This window comes from Coregonus clupeaformis, chromosome 9 (assembly GCF_020615455.1).
Source record: "Coregonus clupeaformis isolate EN_2021a chromosome 9, ASM2061545v1, whole genome shotgun sequence".
Lineage (NCBI taxonomy): Eukaryota > Metazoa > Chordata > Actinopteri > Salmoniformes > Salmonidae > Coregonus > Coregonus clupeaformis.
Genome location: NC_059200.1, coordinates 31,766,104 through 31,791,714, shown reverse-complemented (window position 1 = coordinate 31,791,714; position 25,611 = coordinate 31,766,104). Strand labels below are relative to the sequence as shown.

The 25,611-nt window shown below is 44.8% G+C and overlaps 1 protein-coding gene and 1 pseudogene across 1 annotated transcript; both read right to left on the bottom strand.

Annotated features, from left to right (window-relative positions):
- Nucleotides 1-12,968: 12,968 nt before the first annotated feature.
- Nucleotides 12,969-15,189, bottom strand: LOC121574376 (annotated as a pseudogene).
- Nucleotides 15,190-15,905: 716 nt separating this feature from the next.
- Nucleotides 15,906-25,611, bottom strand: LOC121573759 (PHD finger protein 12). The gene is made up of 13 exons (XM_041885986.2): nt 24,610-25,611; nt 24,027-24,208; nt 22,366-22,438; nt 21,669-22,219; nt 19,802-19,934; nt 19,552-19,716; nt 19,297-19,455; nt 18,374-19,181; nt 18,099-18,245; nt 17,716-17,814; nt 17,508-17,590; nt 17,179-17,317; nt 15,906-17,013 (listed from the first exon to the last, which is right to left on the bottom strand). The coding sequence occupies exons 1-13, from the start codon at nt 24,673-24,675 to the stop codon at nt 16,637-16,639; spliced, it is 2,982 nt and encodes a 993-aa protein (XP_041741920.2). The 5' UTR covers nt 24,676-25,611; the 3' UTR covers nt 15,906-16,636.

Here is a 25,611-nt window from a genome sequence, read left to right as displayed (position 1 = left end):
AGTAAGGAAATCCACCGAGAGGTGAGACCATGGTCGTTGTGGAACGGGCAGGGGTAGTAACTTACCCCTAGGCAGATGTCTAGGCACCTTACACTGGGCGCACACCGAGCAGGAGGAAACATAAACCCTCACATCCCTCGCAACGTGGGCCACCAGTACTTGGCACTAAGACAGTGCACTGTCCGGCCGATACCAGGGTGTCCAGAGGAGGGTGACGTGTGAGCCCAATAGATCAATCGATCCCGAACCTCGAGCGGAACGTACCTCCGACCCTCAGGGCATTGCGGTGGACTAGGGTCGGTGCGTAACGCCCGCTCGAGTTCAGCATCGACCTCCCACACTACCGGTGCCACCAGACACGACTCCGGCAGTATGGGAGTGGGCTCCACGGACCTCTCCTCCGTGTCATACCGCCGAGACAGCACATCTGCCTTACCGTTCTGCGACCCAGGGATGTACGTGATCTTAAATGTAAACCGGGTCAAGAACATATTCCATCTTGCCTGGCGAGGGTTCAGCCTCCTCGCTGCCCGGATATACTCCAGGTTACGGTGGTCTGTCAAAATGAGGAAAGGGTGTTGAGCCCCCTCAAGCCAGTGCCTCCACACCTTTAGGGCCTGTACCACGGCTAACAGCTCCCTGTCCCCTACGTCATAGTTCCGCTCCGCCGGACTGAGCTTCTTAGAATAAAAGGCACAGGGGCGGAGTTTAGGTGGCGCGCCAGACCGTTGTGAAAGCACGGCTCCTATACCGGCCTCTTTTGCGTCCACCTCTACCTGGAACGGCAAAGAGGGATCCGGATGCGCCAGCACCGGGGCCGAGGTAAACAGGTCCTTCAGCCTCCCAAACGCCCTGTCCGCCTCGGCCGACCACTGCAGACGCACCGGACCCCCCTTCAAAAGAGACGTGATGGGAGCTGCCACCTGTCCAAAACCCCGGATAAACCTCCGGTAGTAATTCGCAAACCCCAAAAACTGCTGCACCTCCTTCACAGTGGTTGGTGTTTGCCAATTACGCACGGCTGACACCCGGTCTACCTCCATCTTCACCCCTGACGCAGACAACTGATACCCCAAAAAGGAGACCGACTCCTGGAAAAACAGACACTTCTCTGCCTTAACATACAGGTCGTGCTCCACCAGCCTCCGCAACACTCTGCGCACCAGGGCCACATGCTCGACACGGGTAGGCGAGTACACGAGAATGTCATCTATGTACACAACCACCCCCTGCCCCTGCATGTCCCTGAAGATCTCATCCACGAATGATTGGAAAACTGACGGAGCGTTCATCAACCCGTATGGCATGACCAGATACTCGTAATGGCCCGAGGTGGTACTAAAGGCTGTCTTCCATTCATCGCCCTCCCTGATGCGCACCAAGTTGTACGCGCTCCTGAGATCTAATTTAGTGAAGAAACGCGCCCCATGCAATGACTCAGTCATGGTCGCAATCAGCGGGAGTGGATAACTGTACTTCACCGTAATCTGATTGAGACCACGATAATCGATGCACGGGCGTAAACCACCATCCTTTTTTCTTCACAAAAAAGAAACTCGAGGACGCAGGGGAAGTGGAAGGCCGTATGTATCCTTGTCTCAGAGATTCGTCTATGTAAGTCTCCATAGCTTTCTTCTCCTCCTGAGACAGAGGATACACATGGCTCCGTGGGAGCGCAGCTCCTGCCTGGAGGTCTATCGCACAATCTCCCTGCCTATGGGGTGGCAACCGCGTCGCCCTCGACTTACTAAATGCAATAGCCAAATCCCCATACTCAGGAGGAACGTGCAATGCGGGCACCTGGTTTGGACTCTCCACCGAGGTAGCCCCTACGAAACGCCCAAACATCGACCCACACACTGGGCAGACCATTCCATCAGAGCTCTCTCCCGCCACGAAATAGATGGGTTGTGGGTACTTAACCAGGGCATGCCCAGCACCACCGGATACGCAGGCGAGTCGATCAGAAATAACTGAATCATCTCCTGATGACCCCCCTGCGCACACATCCTAAGTGGCACAGTGACCTCCCTGATCAAGCCCGCACCCAACGGACGGCTATCTAGGGCATGAACGGGAAAGGGACATCAACAGGGAGAAGGGGAATCCCTAAGGCTAAACAAAACTTCTTATCAATAAAGTTCCCAGCTGCGCCTGAATCTACCAGCGCCTTATGCTGGGAATGAGGTGCTACCTGTGGAAAACGCACAGGTATACAGAAATGTGCAACAGAGAGCTCTGGGTGAGTGGGGCGCCTACTCACCTGGAAGGAATCCCCAGTGCGGGACCTGTCGTCCTCCCCCTAGGAGGCCATCCCCAGCACCTAGCCGCGGTGTGTCCTCCCCGACCACAGTTGGTGCAGGAGATGGACCCCCTCGTAAGCCGACCCCTCCTCTCTCTAGCGCCAGCGCCCCCGAGCTCCATGGGGCACGGCTCGGAGGCGCTGGAGGGTGAAATGGACGGACCCCCTCGGAGCGTCCGCGGGTAGCTAGTAGGTTATCCAGCCTGATGGACATGTCGACCAACTGGTCGAACGAGAGGCTGGTGTCCCTACAGGCCAGCTCCCGACGGACGTCCTCGCGAAGACTACATCGGTAGTGATCGATGAGAGCCCGCTCATTCCACCCTGCATCCGCCGCTAGAGTACGGAATTCAAGGGCGAACTCCTGGGCACTCCTCCTCCCCTGCCGGAGGAAGACCAGACGCTCCCCCGCCGCTTTCCCCTCCGGAGGATGGTCAAACACCGCCCTGAAGCGGCGGGAGAACTCGTCGTAGGTGATGGTGTCCGCGTCGATCCTCCTCCACTCCGCGTTGGCCCATTCCAACGCCTTCCCGGAAAGGCAGGAGATCAGGGCGGACACGCTCTCATGTCCCGAGGGCGCCGGATGCACGGTGGCCAGGTACAGCTCCACCTGGAGAAGGAATCCCTGACACCCGGCCGCGGTCCCGTCGTAGGCTCTCGGGAGCGAGAGTCGAACTCCCCTGGGTTCCGGAGCGGGAACGGGCTGACTGGCCGATGGTGCTGGCAGAGAGGATGGCGGTGGAGGCGTCCCCCAGCCTCGGATGGTGGTGATCACCTCCTGCAGAGCGGACCCCATCTGCAGGATCTGGTCACTCTGTTCCCGGACCTTTTCCTCCAGCGTCGCCTGGGCTGCTGCGGCTCCTGCTGATTCCATACTTGAAGGTGTGTTATTCTGTCAGGGATGTAGTAGGTGGGTGTGGTGGTGGAATCAGGCGCAGGACGCAGAAGTATATTCCAAAGACTTTAGTGAATACTCACAGTGCAAACACTAAATAGCCCGAAGGCGAAACTCCGCACGCAGGCGAAACAAATACGCGCGCACAAACAGGTGCGACTAAAACACTCCAAACTATGGAGGAACAGCTCAACCGAGCAAAATGCAAAATACATCTAGCAACAACCACGACAGTGAAAACAATAACACACAACACTAGACAAAACACAACGAGAACTTATAGGACACTAATTACACTAAACGAGAAACAGGTGTACAACAATCAGACAAAAGCAAACGAACATAGAAACATTCAACGGTGGCAGCTAGTATTCCGGAGACGACGAACGCCGAAGCCTGCCCGAGCAAGGAAGAGAGGCAGCCTCGGCCGAAACCGTGACAATAGGTCTATGAAAATATGTTACAAGTACGAATGACATTATTTCCTAAGAAGGAAGATTTGTAGGGAAAGTCTCCGCGCATCCCCCATAATGTAGGAAGGTACAGGAGGGGGGGGGGGGAGAGGTGAGAGACAGTACATAGTTCAGATGGTAGGAATGTCATTAAGTGTATGCTTATCAACGATATCAAGTATTTGTTTTATTGATTGGGGCCGAATCAGAGAGAATGGTTAAAGATATTGAATGGCGAGCTGGAGTGGCGATAGAGCTGTGAAAATTGAGTTGAGGACAAAGGAGAATAATTTATGGCTCTGGTTGGCGGGAAAAAAAAAATGGAGACAGTCCAGCCAGTTAGATTGAGCTGGAAAATTTCAAGTAGAGGTATAAAGACTTTACTGAAAGGAAGTGCTTTGATGAATTCAAATGGCATATTATATTATATTATTATTATTATATTGTATGAAAATAAATGGTGGATTCTAAAAAATAAATAATTTAGTTTCGTTACGTGAACAATGGGATATCATTTTTACTATTAGGATGATGGATTGAAAAAACATTGGTTATAAGTATGAAGTTATTAAACAATAGGTTTACATTTTAAGAACATCAATGCAACAAGTTGCAATGAGAAAAGGAATAGTAAATTGGGGAGATAAAGGGGAAAATAACTGAGTTGTATAATAATTTGAGGGAACATTACCATCGACATGCAGACTTCTCCAAAGTACATGAAAGTAAACAGGAAGACAGTGAGACCATCAGCCAATACTTAGAGAGACTGAGAAATGTATTTAACGCAAAAAGTGGCATACCTGAGCCTTCCCAGGGGCAGGGAAATGATACTCCGTACCATCAGCAGCTAAAAATAGCATTCCTTAGTGGAATGAGACCAGAAATAAGCAGAAATATTAAGAGGACTTTAGTGGGATGGGGAACTACTTCGTTAGCCGAGGTCAAGAGATATGCAATCCATCATGAGCAGAATAGTAGACAGGATAGAGTAAGAAAAGAACAGAAGGGAGCAGAGTATTTAATGGCCACTCTAGGGGAAATAGCTGGTAAAGGTAGAACTCCAGAATAGAAGGGGAGAGAGATTTTCCTAGGGGGTGGATCAAATATTTGATAATGGATCATTTGAAATGAGATCACATGTAGCAGATTTAGGGTAATCAATTAAATAGTCATTGTATACTCGAGGAATGTTGAGTGGTTTTATGGATTAGTTATGAGGAATTACAGTGGGGGAAAAAGTATTTAGTCAGCCACCAATTGTGCAAGTTCTCCCACTTAAAAAGATGAGAGAGGCCTGTAATTTTCATCATAGGTACACGTGAACTATGACAGACAAAATGAGAAAAAAAAATCCAGAAAATCACATTATAGGATTTTTAATGAATTTATTTGCAAATTATGGTGGAAAATAAGTATTTGGTCAATAACAAAAGTTTCTCAATACTTTGTTATATACCCTTTGTTGGCAATGACACAGGTCAAACGTTTTCTGTAAGTCTTCACAAGGTTTTCACACACTGTTGCTGGTATTTTGGCCCATTCCTCCATGCAGATCTCCTCTAGAGCAGTGATGTTTTGGGGCTGTCGCTGGGCAACACAGACTTTCAACTCCCTCCAAAGATTTTCTATGGGGTTGAGATCTGGAGACTGGCTAGGCCACTCCAGGACCTTGAAATGCTTCTTACAAAGCCACTCCTTCGTTGCCCGGCGGTGTGTTTGGGATCATTGTCATGCTGAAAGACCCAGCCACGTTTCATCTTCAATGCCCTTGCTGATGGAAGGAGGTTTTCACTCAAAATCTCACGATACATGGCCCCATTCATTCTTTCCTTTACACGGATCAGTCGTCCTGGTCCCTTTGCAGAAAAACAGCCCCAAAGCATGATGTTTCCACCCCCATGCATCACAGTAGGTATGGTGTTCTTTGGATGCAACTCAGCATTCTTTGTCCTCCAAACACGACGAGTTGAGTTTTTACCAAAAAGTTCTATTTTGGTTTCATCTGACCATATGACATTCTCCCAATCCTCTTCTGGATCATCCAAATGCACTCTAGCAAACTTCAGACGGGCCTGGACATGTACTGGCTTAAGCAGGGGGACACGTCTTGCACTGCAGGATTTGAGTCCCTGGCGGCGTAGTGTGTTACTGATGGTAGGCTTTGTTACTTTGGTCCCAGCTCTCTGCAGGTCATTCACTATGTCCCCCCGTGTGGTTCTGGGATTTTTGCTCACCGTTCTTGTGATAATTTTGACCCCACAGGGTGAGATCTTGCGTGGAGCCCCAGATCGAGGGAGATTATCAGTGGTCTTGTATGTCTTCCATTTCCTAATAATTGCTCCCACAGTTGATTTCTTCAAACCAAGCTGCTTACCTATTGCAGATTCAGTCTTCCCAGCCTGGTGCAGGTCTACAATTTTGTTTCTGGTGTCCTTTGACAGCTCTTTGGTCTTGGCCATAGTGGAGTTTGGAGTGTGACTGTTTGAGGTTGTGGACAGGTGTCTTTTATACTGATAACAAGTTCAAACAGGTGCCATTAATACATGTAACGAGTGGAGGACAGAGGAGCCTCTTAAAGAAGAAGTTACAGGTCTGTGAGAGCCAGAAATCTTGCTTGTTTGTAGGTGACCAGATACTTATTTTCCACCATAATTTGCAAATAAATTCATTAAAAATCCTACAATGTTGTTTTCTGGAATTTCTTTTCTCAATTTGTCTGTCATAGTTGACGTGTACCTATGATGAAAATTACAGGCCTCTCTCATCTTTTTAAGTGGGAGAACTTGCACAATTGGTGGCTGACTAAATCCTTTTTTCCCCACTGTAGATTGATACAAACATTATTGATGGGTTAGGACTGGGGATATCTGTATCATGTTTTGTGTGTACTACCATCTTTAGATTACTGATGGTAATTGAAGGTTAACAAAATGTATAACCAGGAGAAAGAGATTAGCTTATCTCATTGGAATATTGCTCAGGGCGAGGGGGAGCAGTAGTGAAGTTAGGCAGTATTTAGGTCATAAAAGTGAGCTACCAAATTAAGTTGAGCCTGGCTATCTTTGATTGTTGTTTTTCAATTGGGTTTTTCAAATAAAAAAACAACACACCCAGTATGATGTTCATAAAGGGTTGTTATGTTGAATTTAGGGGATTTTCAGCAGTTCATGGGTGGTGTTTGCTATGCTGTGGGATGGAATGGTTTGTGATCTTATCTATGGGAAGGCAATGGCAGCCCATGGTAAAATCATTTGGAACTCTGAGGAGGAAGAACAGTTTATGTTGTTGCTCTCTTCCCAAACAGTCTTAGCTTTTCATACATATATCAGGGATGTTACCCAAATGGTAGAGAGTAAAGAGGGATATGACATTGGTCGTGATTTAAAGATCATGGTTTTTTTTTGGTGGGCTATTAGATATAACTGGGTTAATCACGAACATAGAGGTTTTCATTCTTTGTTGCTAGGCAGAAGACTTAGGTGACCTAGGGTCGAAGTGCTTGCTCTTACTTCAATCCATGGCTGTCTTTTGTCTCTCTTCAAACATTGTGAAGGGAGCGGCACCAGGATTAAGCAGAGTTCAGGCTAAAACCTGTCTCTCCTTTGCTATCTTCTTGATTGATTACAGCAGGAGGGGGGGTTGTGTTAGGTTTGAAATATTTAAATATGGACTTGTCATGTCCAACAATCAGTCTTCAGGTCAAGCCCGGGAGAGCCGGGGTAGAACAGAGTTTGAACTAAACATAAGTGTTTTTACAAGATAAGAGATTGATTGATTGGATTACTAATTGATTCTGAACTGAATGAAAGTCGAATTTAGCCGCCATAAAGACAAAGGAAGTGGGAGGAGCAATAAAGAAGCAAAAGACAGTCTCAAAAATGAAAGGCATGGCAATTGGTTGATAAATTACCTAAGTGATTGTTTAGGTAGGTGGTAATATTGACACATGAGCAGAACTATGTGTCAAGAGGGGGGAAGAGGCTAATGGTAGGATTAAATAATATACGAAGGAGAGGACAAAATACTTTTTTTTTTTAAAAGAAAGAAAGAAAGAAAAACATTTTTTTTTAGATACAGTCTAGAAAGAGAATGCAGTCAGAAATTGTTAGATTAATCTGAACATGTGTGAAGATAGTTTATTAACCACACCCATATGTCAGAGGTTTTGTGCCCCACAGGTGAACTAAAGGAGAAGGTGACCCACTCTATCTAACCAGGTGACTGGTGAGCATCCAGTCCCTAAAGAAGAAAAACTGGAAGCAGGCCTGTTGGGAAGAGCCCTATCAGGTTATATTGGTCACTGCCTTGGCCATTAGAATAGCAGAGAGAGTAACCTGGGTCCATGTTACCCACTGCAAGAGGGTAAGACCACATACAAGCACCACTGAAACACACAGAGAGTTGGAGAGCAGAACTGAACCAATAAGGTCCGGGGATCACCTCTGTTAACGAAGATCTCCTACCCCGACCTATCATCACTGTAGTGTGTTCTTAGGGTGTGCGTATGGGGTGGTACCAAGCAGAAGGACTAAAGGCAGGAGAGGGTTGGCGGTTTTTGGGAATATGGGTGTCCCTGAGCTGCATCATAGTCTCGGCAATAGTCTTGGTATGTCAAGATTCACCACCACCTCGCACCAATTACGCTATGGCCTTACCATTATTAAGAAATAAAAGGGAAGCGACCCGACATACTGACCGTCAAGGACGAGTGATCTACAAAATAGGAGTCAGAGAAGGGTGGGGAGTAAGATTCAAAATTAGGTTTAGGGATCTTATCACGACGGATAAGCAAGCAACGTGGGATTATAAGATCCCATTGTATTTATGTTCAGCTCCCTCTGCGGATTGTTCCTGGGCTCAGGTATTTAGACATACTGGGGGACGGAGAGATGAGACGGGGGGGGGGCTGGACGTCCAGATGGAGGATAAGAAGGTATAACGAAATCCCCACGGAGATGGTAGTAACAATAGTAAAGGTCACTAAAGAGGACATGAAAATAACTTACTGGGCTTGTGCGGACGAATACGGACTGGATACTTGTCTAAGATTACATTTGATGGAGTCGAAAGATATGGAGGGCACAGGTACTGTCATTAATCCATTAATAGCAATAGACCGAGTAGATCAGTCAAGGGATGACGGAGTCAATTCGACTAACCCGTCCACTATGAAAGATTTTCTCCTCCAAGAATGGAACCAAGGGGAGGTGGAGGGGGTCCCTGATGAGAATCTCTGGTTAAAGTGGATGAAGTACACCGCTAGGGCCTTGGGGGAGACCAATTGTTATGCATGCTCCATTGGGCGACCGACAATGTTGACCGCCCCAATGCCAAAGGCAATGTTTCCCTGTGTATTAGACCTGGGGTCCAATCAAAAAGAGCCCAATTGCACAGGGATTGGGCTGGCAAAGTTGACTTACTCGGCCAGCCCACCTAGATTCACTTTAACTCCTGGCGAATACCAGTGTTGCAGACATAGAAATGGCACCCGTAACTTGGGTGATTTTGATGGCTGTAAGGAGATAATTAATGTGACTGATTTAGATAAGGAAGGGTGGTGGGCATGTACTAACAAAGGGAGCATTCGACAGACATTACCAGAGGGATGGGTGGGTACTTGTGCACCAGTATTGTTGGTCCAAACCTGTAAGAATTAGTAATCAAAGACCAGTGACAGGAATAATAATCAGGAGGAGGAGAAATATAGGTCAGGAAGGAAATAGCCCAATTTGGATAGATGGTATAGGCATCCCCAGGGGTGTTCCAGATGAATAGAAAAGCTATGAATCAAATATGGGAGGGTTTTACCACAACATTTTCCTGGTGGGTGACAATAAACAAGAATGTGGATTGGATACATTATATCTATTACAACCAACAACGATTTATTAACCCGACTAGAGATGCAGTAAAGGGGATCTTCGAGCAATTATCCGCCATCCCGCTCATAACTTAGTAGAGGTTGGTTCTAGATCAGGCAGAAAGGGCCGGTGTCTATAGAATGATAAGCCATTGTTGCACATTTATCCCTAACAACACCACACTGGATGGGACAGTCACCAGAGCTCTTAAAGAATTAACTGCACTAAGTGAAGAATGAACTGAGAACTCAGAAGTTAGTACATCGTGGATAGGGTGGTTTGATGAAATGTTTGGTAAATGGAAAACCATAGCAGCCACCATCTTAGGAGCGGTCAGTGTTTGTATGGGTATTCTTGTATTATGTGGTTGTTGTCTTGTTCCCTGTGTCCGAGGATTGGTGAGTCAGGCGTTGGTGAAATGCTGTATCTAATCAATGATGAGAGATGGACTGACTCCGGACTCTGACCAGGGGAATGTGAAAAACGATCCTCCAGGCTTGGTGGATGACGAGGATTTGGAACCTGAAAGACCGCAATTGGATGAAATGTTTATTAGTTCTGACGTAATCTCTGAGATTAATCATGCTTGTAAAATACATTTATCCTGAATGTGAAAACATTTAGTCAAAGGGGTGGATTGTTAGATTAATTTGTATTTTAAGAATAATGACTAAAGGATTTCACCCCAAATACAGTATAAATGTGTGAACGGTGTTAGAGTTAAAATGTAGTGGCAACCCACTAACAGAGGGGGGCGGGACTAAACATTCCAGGGTGAAGGGGACTGAGAAAACGGGTTAAAAAAAGCCTCCTAAAGGTGGGCGGAGCAAAGTGCCTTTGTGTGTCAAGGGGTATAAAACAGGAGTGTATGGGTTTTGGCGCCAGAGCTCTCCATGAATAAAAATACAGATCATTCTTGCTGGTTGTGGACCTTGAATCATTTATGATTAAAACCAGAGCCTTACAACCTCTGGTAATGATTCAAGCTTAGGTTGAATTAGAGATAGAAATTCTCGTGACACGAGCTGAGATTAGGAGCACACTCTTAAAGGGAGTGCTCCTAATCTCAGCTTGTTACCTGTATAAAAGACACCTGTCCACAGAAGCAATCAATCAATCAGATTCCAAACTCTCCACCATGGCCAAGACCAAAGAGCTCTCCAAGGATGTCAGGGACAAGATTGTAGACCTACACAAGGCTGGAATGGGCTACAAGACCATCGCCAAGCAGCTTGGTGAGAAGGTGACAACAGTTGGTGCGATTATTCGCAAATGGAAGAAACACAAACGAACTGTCAATCTCCCTCGGCCTGGGGCTCCATGCAAGATCTCACCTCGTGGAGTTGCAATGATCATGAGAATGGTGAGGAATCAGCCCAGAACTACACGGGAGGATCTTGTCAATGATCTCAAGGCAGCTGGGACCATAGTCACCAAGAAAACAATTGGTAACACACTACGCCGTGAAGGACTGAAATCCTGCAGCGCCCGCAAGGTCCCCCCTGCTCAAGAAAGCACATATACAGGCCCGTCTGAAGTTTGCCAATTAACATCTGAATGATTCAGAGGAGAACTGGGTGAAAGTGTTGTGGTCAGATGAGACCAAAATCGAGCTCTTTGGCATCAACTCAACTCGCCGTGTTTGGAGGAGGAGGAATGCTGCCTATGACCACAAGAACACCATCCCCACCGTCAAACATGGAGGTGGAAACATTATGCTTTGGGGGTGTTTTTCTGCTAAGGGGACAGGACAACTTCACCGCATCAAAGGGACGATGGACGGCGCCATGTACCATCAAATCTTGGGTGAGAACCTCCTTCCCTCAGCCAGGGCATTGAAAATGGGTCGGGGATGGGTATTCCAGCATGGCAATAAAGGAGTGGCTCAAGAAGAAGCACATTAAGGTCCTGGAGTGGCCAAGCCAGTCTCCAGACCTTAATCCCATAGGAAATCTGTGGAGGGAGCTGAAGGTTCGAGTTGCCAAACGTCAGCCTCGAAACCTTACTGACTTGGAGAAGATCTGCAAAGAGGAGTGGGACAAAATCCCTCCTGAGATGTGTGCAAACCTGGTGGCCAACTACAAGAAACGTCTGACCTCTGTGATTGCCAACAAGGGTTTTTCCACCAAGTACTAAGTAATGTTTTGCAGAGGGGTCAAATACTTATTTCCCTCATAAAATGCAAATCAATTTATAACATTTTTGACATGCGTTCTTCTGGATTGTTTTGTTGTTATTCTGTCTCTCACTGTTCAAATAAACCTACCATTACAATTATAGACTGATCATGTCTTTGTCAGTGGGCAAACGTACAAAATCAGCAGGGGATCAAATACTTTTTTCCCTCACTGTAAGTAGTTTTTTGAGGTATCTGTACTTTACTTTACTATTTATATTTTTGACAACATTTACTTCACTACATTCCTAAAGAATGTACTTTTTACTCCATACATTTTCCTTAACACCCAAAAGTACTCGTTACATTTTGAATGCTTAGCAGGACAGGAACATTTTGAAATTCACACACTTATCAATAGAACATCTCTGGTCATCCCTACTGCCTCTGATCAGGCAGACTCACTGAACACATGCTTCGTTTGTAAATTATGTCTGAGTGTTGGAGTGTTCCTCTGGCTATCCGTAAATAAAAAATAAAATAAAAATGGTGCCGGCTGGTTTGCTTAATATAAGGAATTTGAAATGATTTATACTTTTACTTTTGATACTTAAGTATATTTTAGCAATTACATTTACTTTTGATACTTAAGTATATTTAAAACCAAATACTTTTAGACTTTTACTAAAGTATTATTTTACTGGGTGACTTTCACTTTTACGTGAGTCATTTTCTATTAAGGTATCTTTACTTTTACTCAAGTATGACAATTGAGTACTTTTTCCACCACTAAAATGGGTCTTTTGACCAATCATATCAGATCTTTTCACATCAGATCTTTTTCAGAGCTGATCTGATTGATCAAAAGACCAATTAGTGAAGAAAAAAATTATAATTGGGCTCCCTGTGTAAACGCAGCCATTGTGTTCAGATCTGGCAGGCTGACCCAGGAGGTGGTCAGGGATGCATTGTGTGGATTTCTCCATATTTTTCCTCAGTCTGGAGTCTACATGCATTAGCAAAACATAATAAATGAAGTAGTCCTTGGTTTTGTAATCTACTCGAACTCAGACAGGGTATTATGTATCTCACCTAATGTTTAGATAATGAACAGTAATCTTAGAGAGCGCTGTGTGAAACCTTGTATAGCTTTTTCATCATACTCAGGCCTACATTTTAGGCTACTAGTATACCTGCCAAAGCATCTCTAAACTGCCATTCTTCCCAAGGTAACTGTATTACTTTATTTTAGCAATAGTTGACCTATGTCTGATTGCATTAAACAGTGACATAGCCTATAAAAAAGGTTGTGTAGACAATACAATAAGAGAGGCAAAGATGGTATGGTGTGTTTTTTAATTCCCTTTATTACCAGTGGCTCTGCCTTTTGAACTTGCTTGTGGTGGGACAGAGACACTTCCCCAGAGATATATCCCATCATCCACCTAATCTCAAATCATAAAATCTAATATCCCTGCTGATGGCTGCTGCCCACTAGTGTTTTGGCCCTAATAAATGCAGTGAAAAGCAGGGTCTCGGTGTTTGCATTAAGACATGCCACAAAGTGTCTCACTGACTTCCCACAACTTCTTGGCCACAGCATCATCTTTGGCGTTGGCATTCACCTTCTGTACTGCACAGCAGGAGAAGTAGCATCCACTCAGAGGCTCTATACCCTCCTGGAGGGCACAGTAGAGTGTAGTCTGGGCCCCGGATTCTGCGTCCACAGCGAACAGCGAGATGAAAGGTGCCAACATCATGCGCCTGAATACTGGACTATTTCTGTCTTCACTCCTCCTGTGACAGAAAAATAACAGTATTAGTAAGCATACTGTATATTTCTGCACAGTTACAGTACATACCATCCGGCCTTGCTTACATGCTATAAAGTGTTGAAGCACTGACCTGGGTGCAAGCTGTAGCAGGTGACATTTGTGCCCTCCAGTCTTTTGGCAAGCTCGTGTGTGAAGAGCATATTACACAGCTTGCTATGACTGTACTTCTGAAACAAAGCCCAGTCAGATTCTCCAATAGCCAGGTCTTTGTGGGTACTCAGGCAGTTAAAATCGACTTTGCGAAACTCATGAGCTATGGAGGCGACAGTCACCACTCGACTCGGACCGCATTCTTTCAGACGGTCCAGCAGCTGCACGGGTAACAGGAAGTGGCCGAGGTGATTAACGCCGAAGCTCATTCCCACGCCGTCCTTTGTCTTGCCACCATTCACAAGCCCTGCATAAAGAGGACCAATGTTTTCAAAAGAAATACACTTTCACTCCTTTGTTAATGCAGGTTTGCTGTATATTAAGAAACCAACCAGCCATATAATCCATTGACATTTGGTTTGCTTGAGAGAGGATGCAACATGTAACAAATTTGACTATAACACAATATAACACAATGTGAAATATCACACTCAATACTGGACCCATGGCAGCAATGCATGACTCACCAGCATTGTTGATAAGAATATTGAGTCTAAATTCAGACTTAAGGAAGGTCTCATCAAAAGATCGCACAGACTGTAGGCTTGCAAGGTCCAGCTCCATGAACACAACCTCATTGTTCCCAGTCTCCTGAGAAAGTAAGAATGGCCAGTCAGATGCTCTGTGACCCTCACTTTATAGAGACTAATAAACCAAACCATCAACAAATTAATCAGCTAAAGTGACCAGAGCACAACTATCTGTAAAATGTGAATGAGAGGGACAGTGTGTGAGGTGTGAACATGACTGAGGGGGAACTACAGTAATATCGTCCATGTATGATCCACTGGCACCCCCTCAGTCAAAGACATGTAACTACAGCAAGCTTCCACTGTTTACCAGACAGCTGGAGTGAGATATGGATTCTGACACCTCTCTTACCTTCTTGATGTCACTGATGACAGCTTCTGCCCTCTGCTTATCTCGGCAGGCATTATAACCCTCGCACCTCTTCTGGACAGATCTATTGCTGTTGTTTTCCCAATGCCTGTGTTAGATCCTGGAGAGACACACCATTAGGACAGACCCACACAGACGTCGAGTTCATGTCCAGCGCAAAATGTTTAAAATACAATTCCTCAACTATTTACAATATGCAATAAAAGTAAATTACATCCCACGAAAATAAATTAAGCAAAGAAATGCGGAATCAATCCCATGTGACCACCAATAATAACGGTACATAACATTAGATAACGGTCACTTCCCGACTGTACAAAACGAGGAATAATTGCCCACCATTAGTGTCACATTGTTTTATAATGTACGAACTCACCAGTCACGATTACAGTTTTTCTATGTAACTTGGCATTGCTTTTGCATATTGGTTGTTTGAGATGCCAATTAAGAAGTACATAAAGTGCGATGAGTCCAGCGCCGACAAGAAGCAGTGTGAACATCTTCGTACAGTACTTTTTCTCTGACTGTACATAAGTATGAACTACAGTGGAATGGAAATCGATGTAGCTGTTGCGTTAGGCAATGAACGCGCCCTTTGGCAAGTACTGTATGTGTCCTCGTGTTCTGTCGTGGCACTCACTCTAAATAAAATAAAGAAGTTAAGCAACAAGTAGATTATGGTTCAAGAATTTGGCAAAAGTACATTTTCGTGCCACCTAGTGGTTATAAACAATAACTTCGTCGTACACTAACAAACATCCTAGTTGGCCTCAAAACTACACTACAGAGTTCAAAGCTACACTGTAACAAACATAGCTAAGCGCAACGTTACATTTTAACAAACATTGAGTTACAAGCTACTCACAGACAATGGTAAAACGATACCCAATGTGGGCAGAAATGTGTGTATTTACTGGGGCATGTATACTGTATGTATTGTAGAGAACAGAGACCATGCATAACACCTTTCCGGTCTTGAACCCCAGTCTACACAAACTATCTTACCTAAACAAAGGTTGCTACACTATCCCCTCAGTTTGGGAGTGTGTCCCCACTCTTCACTTTACAAAGTCCCTCACATGTACACACCTATCCAATGGCCTAACAGGCACCATCCCACTCCTGACACCAATGTAGCAAACAATGACATGCAATGTCCCTTTGTGGGTCTCCCAGCCCATAGGCAAGCTTACTAACCACCGCTCCAATAAGGTTAACCCGTTAAAGGGAGATCGTAACTAGCTTACCTAGGCAAGGGTCGCTACAGTACGTACTATGTAGCCTACATCTACAATTGGTTATTAGCAACGAATGAAATGACTGAAGCCGAGGTGTTCACTGATGCTTGTTCTTAAAAATCTTTAGGTATTTACATTATGACAGACAAGAAACCAAGTCAAAGTTGCTTTGTATTTACAGAGTACATAAACATTTTCTGATGAATTATTTCTAAAAACAGACCATTTACAATATTGACACAGTATTGAAAAAAACTGGACTAACAATTATGAAAACTACTGCACAAAATTCACATGAAGCACTGTATAGATTTATGCCAAAATGGCCATAATTTGAGTTTGCATACAGAATCCTATGCTCCCCTTGTTCTATGTTGAAAAGGGATTCTTAATCATGTACATTTGTGTGGATATTTCAAAACACACACACCTATGTATAAGCATGGATGTGTACACATAAGTTTGAATATATAGCTGCTGCCTGTAGTGCAATAGCAAAACAAACATTTGAACAACTACATTTTCAAATACAGTACACAAACTAAAATGATAAAGAGCAAATAAAAGTAGCATTTTCAGAGAAAGAAGCATGTTTATGCTATCATTACTGGCACAAAATACAACAAGTTGAGTACTTTACAAGTGACATTGCTTGTTTTTTCGCATGTCTACGATAAACCATCCCTTTTTTCAATGCCAAAGTTGTCCATTTACAAAAAATGAAAAATATAAATTCTATGTGCAACTTGCCCACAAAATATGAGCCTGAAAAATACTTAATTTCATGCAAATGTATGAACATAAAATAAGAACCCTTTCCTTTTTTTATACAGTATACAAGTACAGCTGCTGAGCCTGGTTCTTGTTGATGTGGGGACATAGGGCTAGGGGACAGGGTTAGGTTGTATCACTGGCACTTGGTGGAGCTGGGAGATGTGCTTGTCAGAGGGTTCTGTTCCCTCCTGGCTCTGGAGGGTGGCAGTGGAGGTGGTGTTTGGGGTAGTCATAGTTTCCTCTTTGGGCTGCTTGCAGGCAAACTCTGTAATACTGAAGACAAACTGCATGCAGCCCAGCTTGACGAAGCTGCCGTGGTGGAGCAGGGCAGTGCCCTCCCAGCCTGCCCCACTGCCCCCGATCAGACTGGAGCTGCTGGCCTTGCAGTCGCAGCAGGATCTGGAAGTTCCCTGACACTGGCTCATCACCCTCTCCTCTAGCACCATGGGCTCCCCTTCCTCTTCCTGTTTCCTCCTCTTGCAGCGCTCTGTGGGTAAAAGACATTACAAACAATCAGACCTTTAACAAACACCATCATCCGTCTGCTTTAACAACATTAGGAAACATAACATCATGGTCATTACTAAAAGGTAAAGGTTAACTACTTCCTTCCTGTTTCTATAGGAGGCTATGACAGAGGAGCTCCACTCACTGATAATGTTCTGCACTTTGGAGACCAGGCTGCTGGAGGGGCTGGGGCCAGTCTTCTCAGAGAAGTCACAGGAGTACAGCACATTGTCTACCGTGGTCCCGTGTTCACTGTAGTTGAGCAGCTCATACTGCTTGGTGTTCTGATCAAGGCAAGAGCAATTACATAATAACATATTTAATTTACAGAGCAGCTAATAAAATAATCCCTCAAGCAAGAAAATATATATCTGAAACATATTTATACTTTATTTCTGTACAGGTCACAATTTATCGTAAAACTGTTTCCAATAATAAGTACATGTTTGAATGTGAAATAAATGATCCACCCACCTCATCATAGAAGATGCATGCATGTTTGCCTGACACATAATTACAATGACCATAGTTTGTAAGGCACACGTTCATGTCAGCACCTGCAAACAACAAGACACAGCTTCAAGTCAGCTAAATCTGCCAGGGATGGAAGACACCATTACATGAATAGGAGTTCCTGCTATTGGGTCATGTTGTGTTATCTGGGACTGAGAGTGAATTTTACCAGATCCTATGTACAGGCTTCTGTAGCACATACTGACAGCTCCTCCTTTCCCAGTCAAAGGATAAAACACAGCCCTGGCCTGGATATCCTTGTTTTGTGCTGAGAAAGAGAATAACACACATTAACTTCCTCAAAATGATGCTTTATACAGAACACTCAAAAGGTAACGATACAGGACAAACTATTTCTCACGAAGGATGAATTTACAAACATGATGATGAAAGGGGGATAGAAGCAATGGACGTCAATAGAAATGGCCAGAATAATCAGCGTGAATATGGTGAGGTAGGGTTAGTGAGGGAATGGCCAGTGAGTCAGAGTGAGGTAGAGATATAGGGAACACTGGGTGGTGGTGGTCTTGATAATGAACAAGGGTTTCTTACCTTCCGTAGGCTGGGGTTGTGGCACAAGAGGTAGGCTGATACAGCTGCTCTGTGGAGGGGAAGGAGCTTTAGGGCCAAACAGCTGCTGGATCCTTTGCCAGGCCAGGAGTTTAATAAACTTCTCATCTAGACTACTCATCTGAATCTCTGGAAAATAATCAAAAAGTTAAATAGATATAGTGAATTCAGGTAGTGTGGATCTAACTTCTCCTCACCAATTATTCACAAGTGAAACCAATCAAAATGTCGGTCTTATTATGTCAGGTAAGACTTACCACCGTGGCTGTCCGCCACAGCCTTCAGACAGCTGGACAGGTCTCCCATAGAGAAAGAGCTGGGGAGCAGAGAACCACTCCTGGGGGTCACAGCATCAAGACTGACTTTTCCACCTGCTGGTGGGGCGGTGGAGCCCAGCTTGGTTGTTCCCTTGATCTGGTATGGTGTTCTAGGTGGGGTGAGGGCACGGGTCGCTGCAGTGCTGCTGATACTGGTCAGAGCAGGGCCCTCTGTGCCTTGGGAGGGTCTGTGAGGTGGAGAGGGGCCTCTGGGGTCTGGTTTGAAGGGACTGGTGCATGGGGATGCTGTCCCTGCACAGGGTCTTAATAGGGTTTTCTCAGTCTTGACCACAGCTCTTCCAGTGTGGTTGGGTAACTCTGGGCCAGAGGCTGCTGGTGTCTGAGGAACGGGCCTATCAGGACCCGAGGGCTCTCTCAGTTTGTGGAGGTCATCCTGTCTGCAGGCCTCTGAACTCCCATTGGTCCGAGCCAGCTGCTCCAGGGGACTGTTAACATTACTGGGCCCACAGTTATGACAAGGCTTCTCTGTACACATGCTACACTTGCCTTCTTTGAGTGCAGGCGCCCCCTGGGGGCAAAATGCTGTACTGTCAGCCTTAGGCTTGGAGGCTAGCAACGCTGTCCTGTTAGAAGTGCACACTGCACTGCCCTCCTCTGCTGTTACACAAGGTTTGATGTTGGCCTTGTCCATTTGCTCAGAGTCCCACTCAGACGATAGCTTCTCCTTCTGCTTGGCCGATAGATGTCTCACTATGCTGCACTGGAGTGTGATGACGTCACGGAGCCACTGGGAGACATTACAGGAAAACAAAATGCATTAAATCAGTATTAAAGACATTGGATTTGTTTACTATCATGAGACATTGTATATCACTGCTGCATAACACTCCAGTGTGTCCTACCTCCTGTTGCTCGTCCTCGCTGGTTAAGTGCTGAGAGGGTGTAAGGTGCTGGTGGGAGGATTCTGGACTGCCGTTACAGATCAGCTCCCCGTTGCGGATCCCAGCCTGGGCTATCATGGCCGGGGGACACTTATATTGGGACTTTATAGCATCAGGGACCTGTCAAGATACACACACGATAGATTGAGTTACAGGATGTGACAACAGTGAACACAGTGGTGGTGTGTTATATGTCACAGAGACTAGTAGGCTGACCTTGAGGGTCTTCTTCAGGTGTGTGTGGGCTCCTCGGCGAACGGGGGGGTTGAGACGATGCACCCGCTGCAGGAAATCCACCTTGATGGCGTGTTGGGACATCCTGTCCTGAAACTGGTCAAACAGCTGGCAGCGGCCGCTCAACGTCAGGCTCCTCTGCTTCAGCTGGGAGAGAGGGGCACAATCAGGTCAATACCATTAAAACAACATGTTTCAATACGTGGATGTGTGTGACCATGAGCTTACTTACCACCATGTGCTCTATGTGATTGGGACACATCCACTTGCCCACGGGCATGGCAGTAAGTGGGGGGTCCAGACAGTCCATGTGGAACAGAAGGGGGCAATAGTCACACTGGATTAATGGTGCCAACCTGCAGCTCCTACAACACAAACAGAGGAGATTCACTAAAACCTGATGGGTTAGATATACGACTGATATCAAACAAGTAGACTGCAAAATATCCTCCCGAGTGGCACAGTGGTCTAAGGCACTGCATCGCAGTGCTAGCTGTGCCACTAGAGATCCTGGTTCAAATCCAGGCTCTGTCGAGGCCGGCTGCGACCGGGAGACCCATGGGGCGGCGCACAATTGGCCCAGCGTCGTCCAGGGTAGGGGAGGGAATGGCCGGCAGGGATGCTAGTAGAGCATGGCGTTTGCAATGCCAGGGTTGTGGGTTTGATTCCCACGGGGGGCCAGTATGAAAAAAACAACATATAATATATATATATATATATATATATATATATATATATATATATATAATATATATATATAATATATATATATATATATATAATATATATATATATAATATATATATATATATATATATAATGTATGCACTCACTAGTAAGTCGCTCTGGATAAGAGCGTCTGCTAAATGACTTAAAAAAAAAAAAAAATAACCTCAAAATAGAGCTAGGGTTAGTTTGCCCTAATAGTTTAGTGAAAGAGGAGGGGATCACTTGAGGGCAAGAGATGAATGGATTTCCAACATACTGTCTGGAATCCTGGCTGTGTATCTGTAGTAGAGACCCCAAGCCAAGCCCCAAGGCTCATCATTCCAGAATATATAAAATGCTCAGTGAGATAGTTTGAATTCCCCCTTCTCTCTGGCCAGCCATGTGGTTCTGCATTCTGTGGTATTCCTGACATAGCCAAGGCTCTGACGCCAGCCCATAGAGGCACTAAAGAGGGTAGTAAATAACACATAGCAACATAACTACAGAGTAGCATTATGGTCCCATGAAAACATGTCAGGACAAACTCTACAACTCCTCTAACGAATACAAAAAAAATGGGGTAGCCAGTCAGTCATGCAGTTGTTGAACATATCTCCCCCGGCAACCCTGATCAAATAACTAACTGGCTTTAAGATTCTCAGCCTCACAACCCAATACCAGGGAAAATGTAAGCAAAAATAAAATAAAAACACCTGCAAATATTACTTTATATCATGATTCTAGTAGACTGCAGTAAAAACAAATTAACGAACAACAAAACAAGTTGACAACACAAACTCTCTTTTTGGCATTCAGGAATGCCTTCAAACAAAAACATCTGCTGAACAGATGATGTGTACTGCTATTGAATCCAAGATGCTGTTCCAATGGGGTGCCTGCCTCTCATTTAAGACTAAGCCATGCTTTCTGAAAGATGATAGTCTGCATAATGTTATGTCTCCTTCTGTCGTTTCCCTGCTCTCTCCCTCTTCACTTGGAGACTGTACTATTTTACTAGTAATTATGGCTCCTCTTTCCACAGGCAGTTGGGACTCCTATAATGGTCCACTGTTTGCTCTTCTGAATGCTTTACTTAGCCCAGCCAGAGAAGATGGCGCTGCGTTCAAAATAATAAATGGCATATTGTATATTTTCATAGTAAACCACGCAATTATTTATATGCATTTTTTATGAGTGTAGAAACAGCTGAAATAGTGTGTGATCTGCATATAATTGGATAAGATATCTTCTTTCTGGATTTGTTCTCAAAGCCTAGTAAGAATGTAACATCTGGTGCCCAAAAAATCCCAGTTAGCCTACACAAAAATTAAGTTCAATAGAAGAAAGGCAATATTTTGTCATTAAAACATTGGCCTTGCTGTTGTCCATACCTGCCACAGGGATAGCAGACCTTCACTGGCAGTGGGACCAGCCCATTGTGGTCCAGCTCATGCTGCGGTCGCTTCACATTCTTTCCTGTCATCTCATCTCTTCTCCTCTTTTTACTGGTTCCTGGAAGTGCGGTTGTGCAGGTGAGCTCATTGGGGAGCTGGAACTGCGTGGGGTTCCTCTCCATGGCAGCAGCTATCAGAAGGTCAAAGGGCCTCTTGAGGTGTGGGGAGAAGCTCTCGGGCTCCGAGCCCTGGGCGTCGTCCTCCACGTCTAGCATGTCGTCATCCATGTCATTCTGCTCCGAGGGCGTGGGGGTGTCTGTGGAGGCGGTGGAGGTGGGGGTGTTGGGTCTGCTGCTGGGCCTCCTCTCCAGGAGACGGACCTGGGCCACAGCTGTAGCCCTCAGCCCTGTGGTGCCTCCTACTGCTGCCGTGGGGTCCAGCCTCAGGGTGCCTGGGGCCAGCTCTAACTCTGCTGCAGGGGAGGAAGACTGCTTAGGCAGCTGGCGCTCCAGCAGACCATTAATCTGCTCCTTCTTCAGCTCCCGCTTCTATGACACAAGAAAAACACGTAAACAGTCTGAACAGCCCTGGTTACACTAGTCTCACCAACCTACCCAGATGAATGAAGCAGTCAAGATAACACTTTGCAAACAAAATGGTTATTTCTCCACGTTTCATCAGAGACTTGACTCACCTTTCTGCGCACCATGCAGCGATGACACATCCAGTCTCCAGGGGGCAGCATCTCCTTACTCAGGGGTGGGTTGCTGCAGGTTCACCACAACTTAAACATTAGCGAAAAACAGCTGGCAAGGAAGTTCAATGCAAATCAGCAATTCATAACGTCCAATGCCCTCACAATGTAGCCTAGTTAACAATTTCCAGAGGTATGGCGTTTTTCCAAGGCCATTTTTCTCAATTGAAATGACTGAAAACGCTAGAGACCTGTAGCTGATGAAAGCCAGGTGAGAGGGAATGAATTCAAAAGGCTCTTTTTAGGCAGAGTGCCAAGGCCCCTGGGCACAGTCTCACAATTCTGTGCCTGAATCTATTGAAATGGCTGCTGGTCCAAAACCAACATGGATTCATTCAAGCTTTCCAAGAAAGTCAAAGACTGCAGTGATGAGCACCACAAAAAAAGGAGCACCACAAGATTAAATAAACAATCTACTTTCCTCAGCAAAAACCTTTCATGATCTATGAAACCATTGTGGCAACAGCTGAAGGGCACTGATAACACTTTCCTAGAAGAAGTCTTAACAATGAGCAAAAAATACATAAAAAATAACCCTACAGAACTCATAGGCAAAATTGATATACTGTAGTGCAGGCTATGAGGAGACAGCAGCTCTGGTCTACTTAGCTCCCAGCAGCACATGCCATGGTTAATGATTATTCATATCGTCAGTGATGCTGCACTGCCAGGTTCCCAGAGCTCCTCACTGCTTCAGCAGAAATCCTCGACTAAACCTCACCAACATCTGCAAGCTCATTAAATACTGGAAATGTCTGTTAGGAGAGGAGTAAGTGGTGTAGACAAGAGAATGAGCTAAATGCATGCAAAAAATCTGTCATCCTTGACTGAAGAGAAACATGGTGAAGTAGCTGAAGCACGGCAAAGTAGCTAAGTGCAGAACTGAGTGCAGACCTGTCTACAGAGAAATGGTCAACAACACAAGTTACAGTAGTTATATACAAGTACAACGCTACAGAGGTTTAACATGTACAAAGCCACAGAGTTTTAACACGTAGGTCTAAACAATAGGGTGGCAGAATATTTTTTTTTACCTGCAATGTTGAACAGTTTGATGAGCTACAGCCCCACAATTTGGCAAAGAATGTGCATTAGTTTAGCCAACCAGAGCTACCAGGAGATTGTCTGTCAGTAGTCAGCTACCCACAGAGTTGTTAGACAACCACAAATGTAGCCAAGTACCTCAACTACTTCACGGATTTGAGTGCAGACTAGAGTTTCTTAAACTAACCTCTGACTCATACTTCAAAAAGTGTAAATTCTTAAACCCTTACCACATACCTATGTTTGTCCTCTGTTGTTGCGTGCCTTTTTGTTTGCTGAAATCCATAGTTTGTATTTGATTAACGTTTTATTAAAAAGTATGGATTTCAACAAACAAACCAAAATGTCTCGCAACAGAGGACAAACATAGGTACATGGTAAGCGTTTAAGAAATGTTTTAAGTATTGAAGGCTCTTTTTTATTTTTTTTACGATTGTCTGCGCTCAACTCCATGGAGGAGTATATGTACTTGGCAACCACAAATGCTGCCTTCCTTGCAAGAATGGTAGCAACACCGGGAAGTTATTACTGTAAATGTAACGATATCATAAACATACCAGCACTGTAAATGAAAGGCGGCGGGACAATGATCACAACAGAGGAGGTCGCCTCCCTCTCTGCAACTGTCACAAGTGTCGTGATTCGTGGCTCTCCCTGCTCTCCGGGCATTTTTATCTGGTTTCCGACTTCTTTTTTCTCCGTCTTCAGACTTGGGAGGCGCGAGCAATGCTTGTATTTGCTAAAGTATCAGGGGAAATAGTGCAGTGATAGATCTGGTTAGCTACCTACATTGTTGCACAGTATCTACTGTAGTGGCAAGTCTGCCATACAACAACAAACCACATTTAATGAGCTACAATGTAACAATTTCAGTCAATGGTTTGACTTGATACTTTTTGGTAACATGACTTCTGCCAGAGGTTAGCTAGAAAAAGCAATGGCGTCCAGCAGTTAGCTAACGACGTTAGAGAGCTTAGCTAGCTAGTAGTAGTTAGCTACAAACATTGCACTGCCACTTCGCCCTATACCAGCTAGTAGTGAGTTAGCTAGGTAGTTACTACTTATAAACAACAAAGAGAACAAAAACACAACCCTGCTATAGCCATTTTGTCATCATGATAGTAACAGTAAAGGCTTTACCTGCATAAGACCACCAGAGGTGTCAAGATCGTAGACAATCGTTGGGGTCTCCATTTTATCCCACATTCAAACAGCCGAAGTGAGCAAACAATCAGAGCTCCGTTTTTAACAAATCCTTCAAGCAATGTCTGACAATAGGTTATATCCTCACTGTCAGCAGATTATTTCCTAAAACGTCTTGTGGAAATAAACAAGTTCCTATTAGTTAGCTAGTTAATGGTTTTTGGAGAACCCATCCGAGGTAGATTTAATAAAATGCCTCCCTTCACAGTTCAAAGACGAATAGTCCTTTCTTCATGAAATCCTTAGCTTAGTTAGCCTTGAATAGTTTATCTTCCACGTTGTCCCAACCGTGTAATGCAAAAAGACAAAGTACTCCTCTTGTTGCCAAATTGGAGAAAATATATTCGGCGTTTGGCCTTAGTCCTTACTGAGGCCTAGCTTTGTACATGGTGCTTGTCTCTACGCCTGTGGTTGAAGCTAACGTTACCTATGATGCTGTTTACAGAGGCATATTTGTTCCCTTCCATAATAAAATAATAAAATCTTACCTATATCTCACATACCTGACATATAATTGCAAATATATTAAGTATTCTCCTTGTATATCGGGAAAAACAGCGCCGAAACTGTAGCTGGTTATTGTTGTTATGAATAAATGCTAGCTAAGCATCAGCCCTAACTGTGCTAGCTTCATCCTCACCATGGAGTTGGCGCAAATTTGCGTAGAACGACGTTTTGAGCATGCGCTCTACGACCGCTTGCTCTCATCTTGGTTGAGGCAAAAATGGGCGTTTCGAATAAAGCTTGAGCTTTGGATACAAAGAATACGATAGAATATAAAGTAACATTGTCATCCGTGGGAAATAGTTGTCATACATCATATCAGGAATTTGGTTGTTCTGCTAGGGTGAACACCGATTGCATGTTTGCTTATTGCTTTTACTAAACTGTCCAGAAAACAAACTTCTCCTCGCTGCCTCGTCCCTATAGTTTCAATAG

What these genes read in the sequence shown, in the direction of transcription:
- LOC121573759 (XM_041885986.2), bottom strand. Translation starts at nt 24,675, where the DNA reads ATGTGGGATAAAATGGAGACCCCAACGATTGTCTACGATCTTGACACC. An exon ending in ACCTGAAGAAGACCCTCAAG is followed by an intron (nt 19,456 to 19,551) that starts GTCAGCCTACTA and finishes GTATCTTGACAG; the next exon opens with GTCCCTGATGCTATAAAGTC. An exon ending in ACAACCCCAGCCTACGGAAG is followed by an intron (nt 17,815 to 18,098) that starts GTAAGAAACCCT and finishes TCTCTTTCTCAG; the next exon opens with CACAAAACAAGGATATCCAG.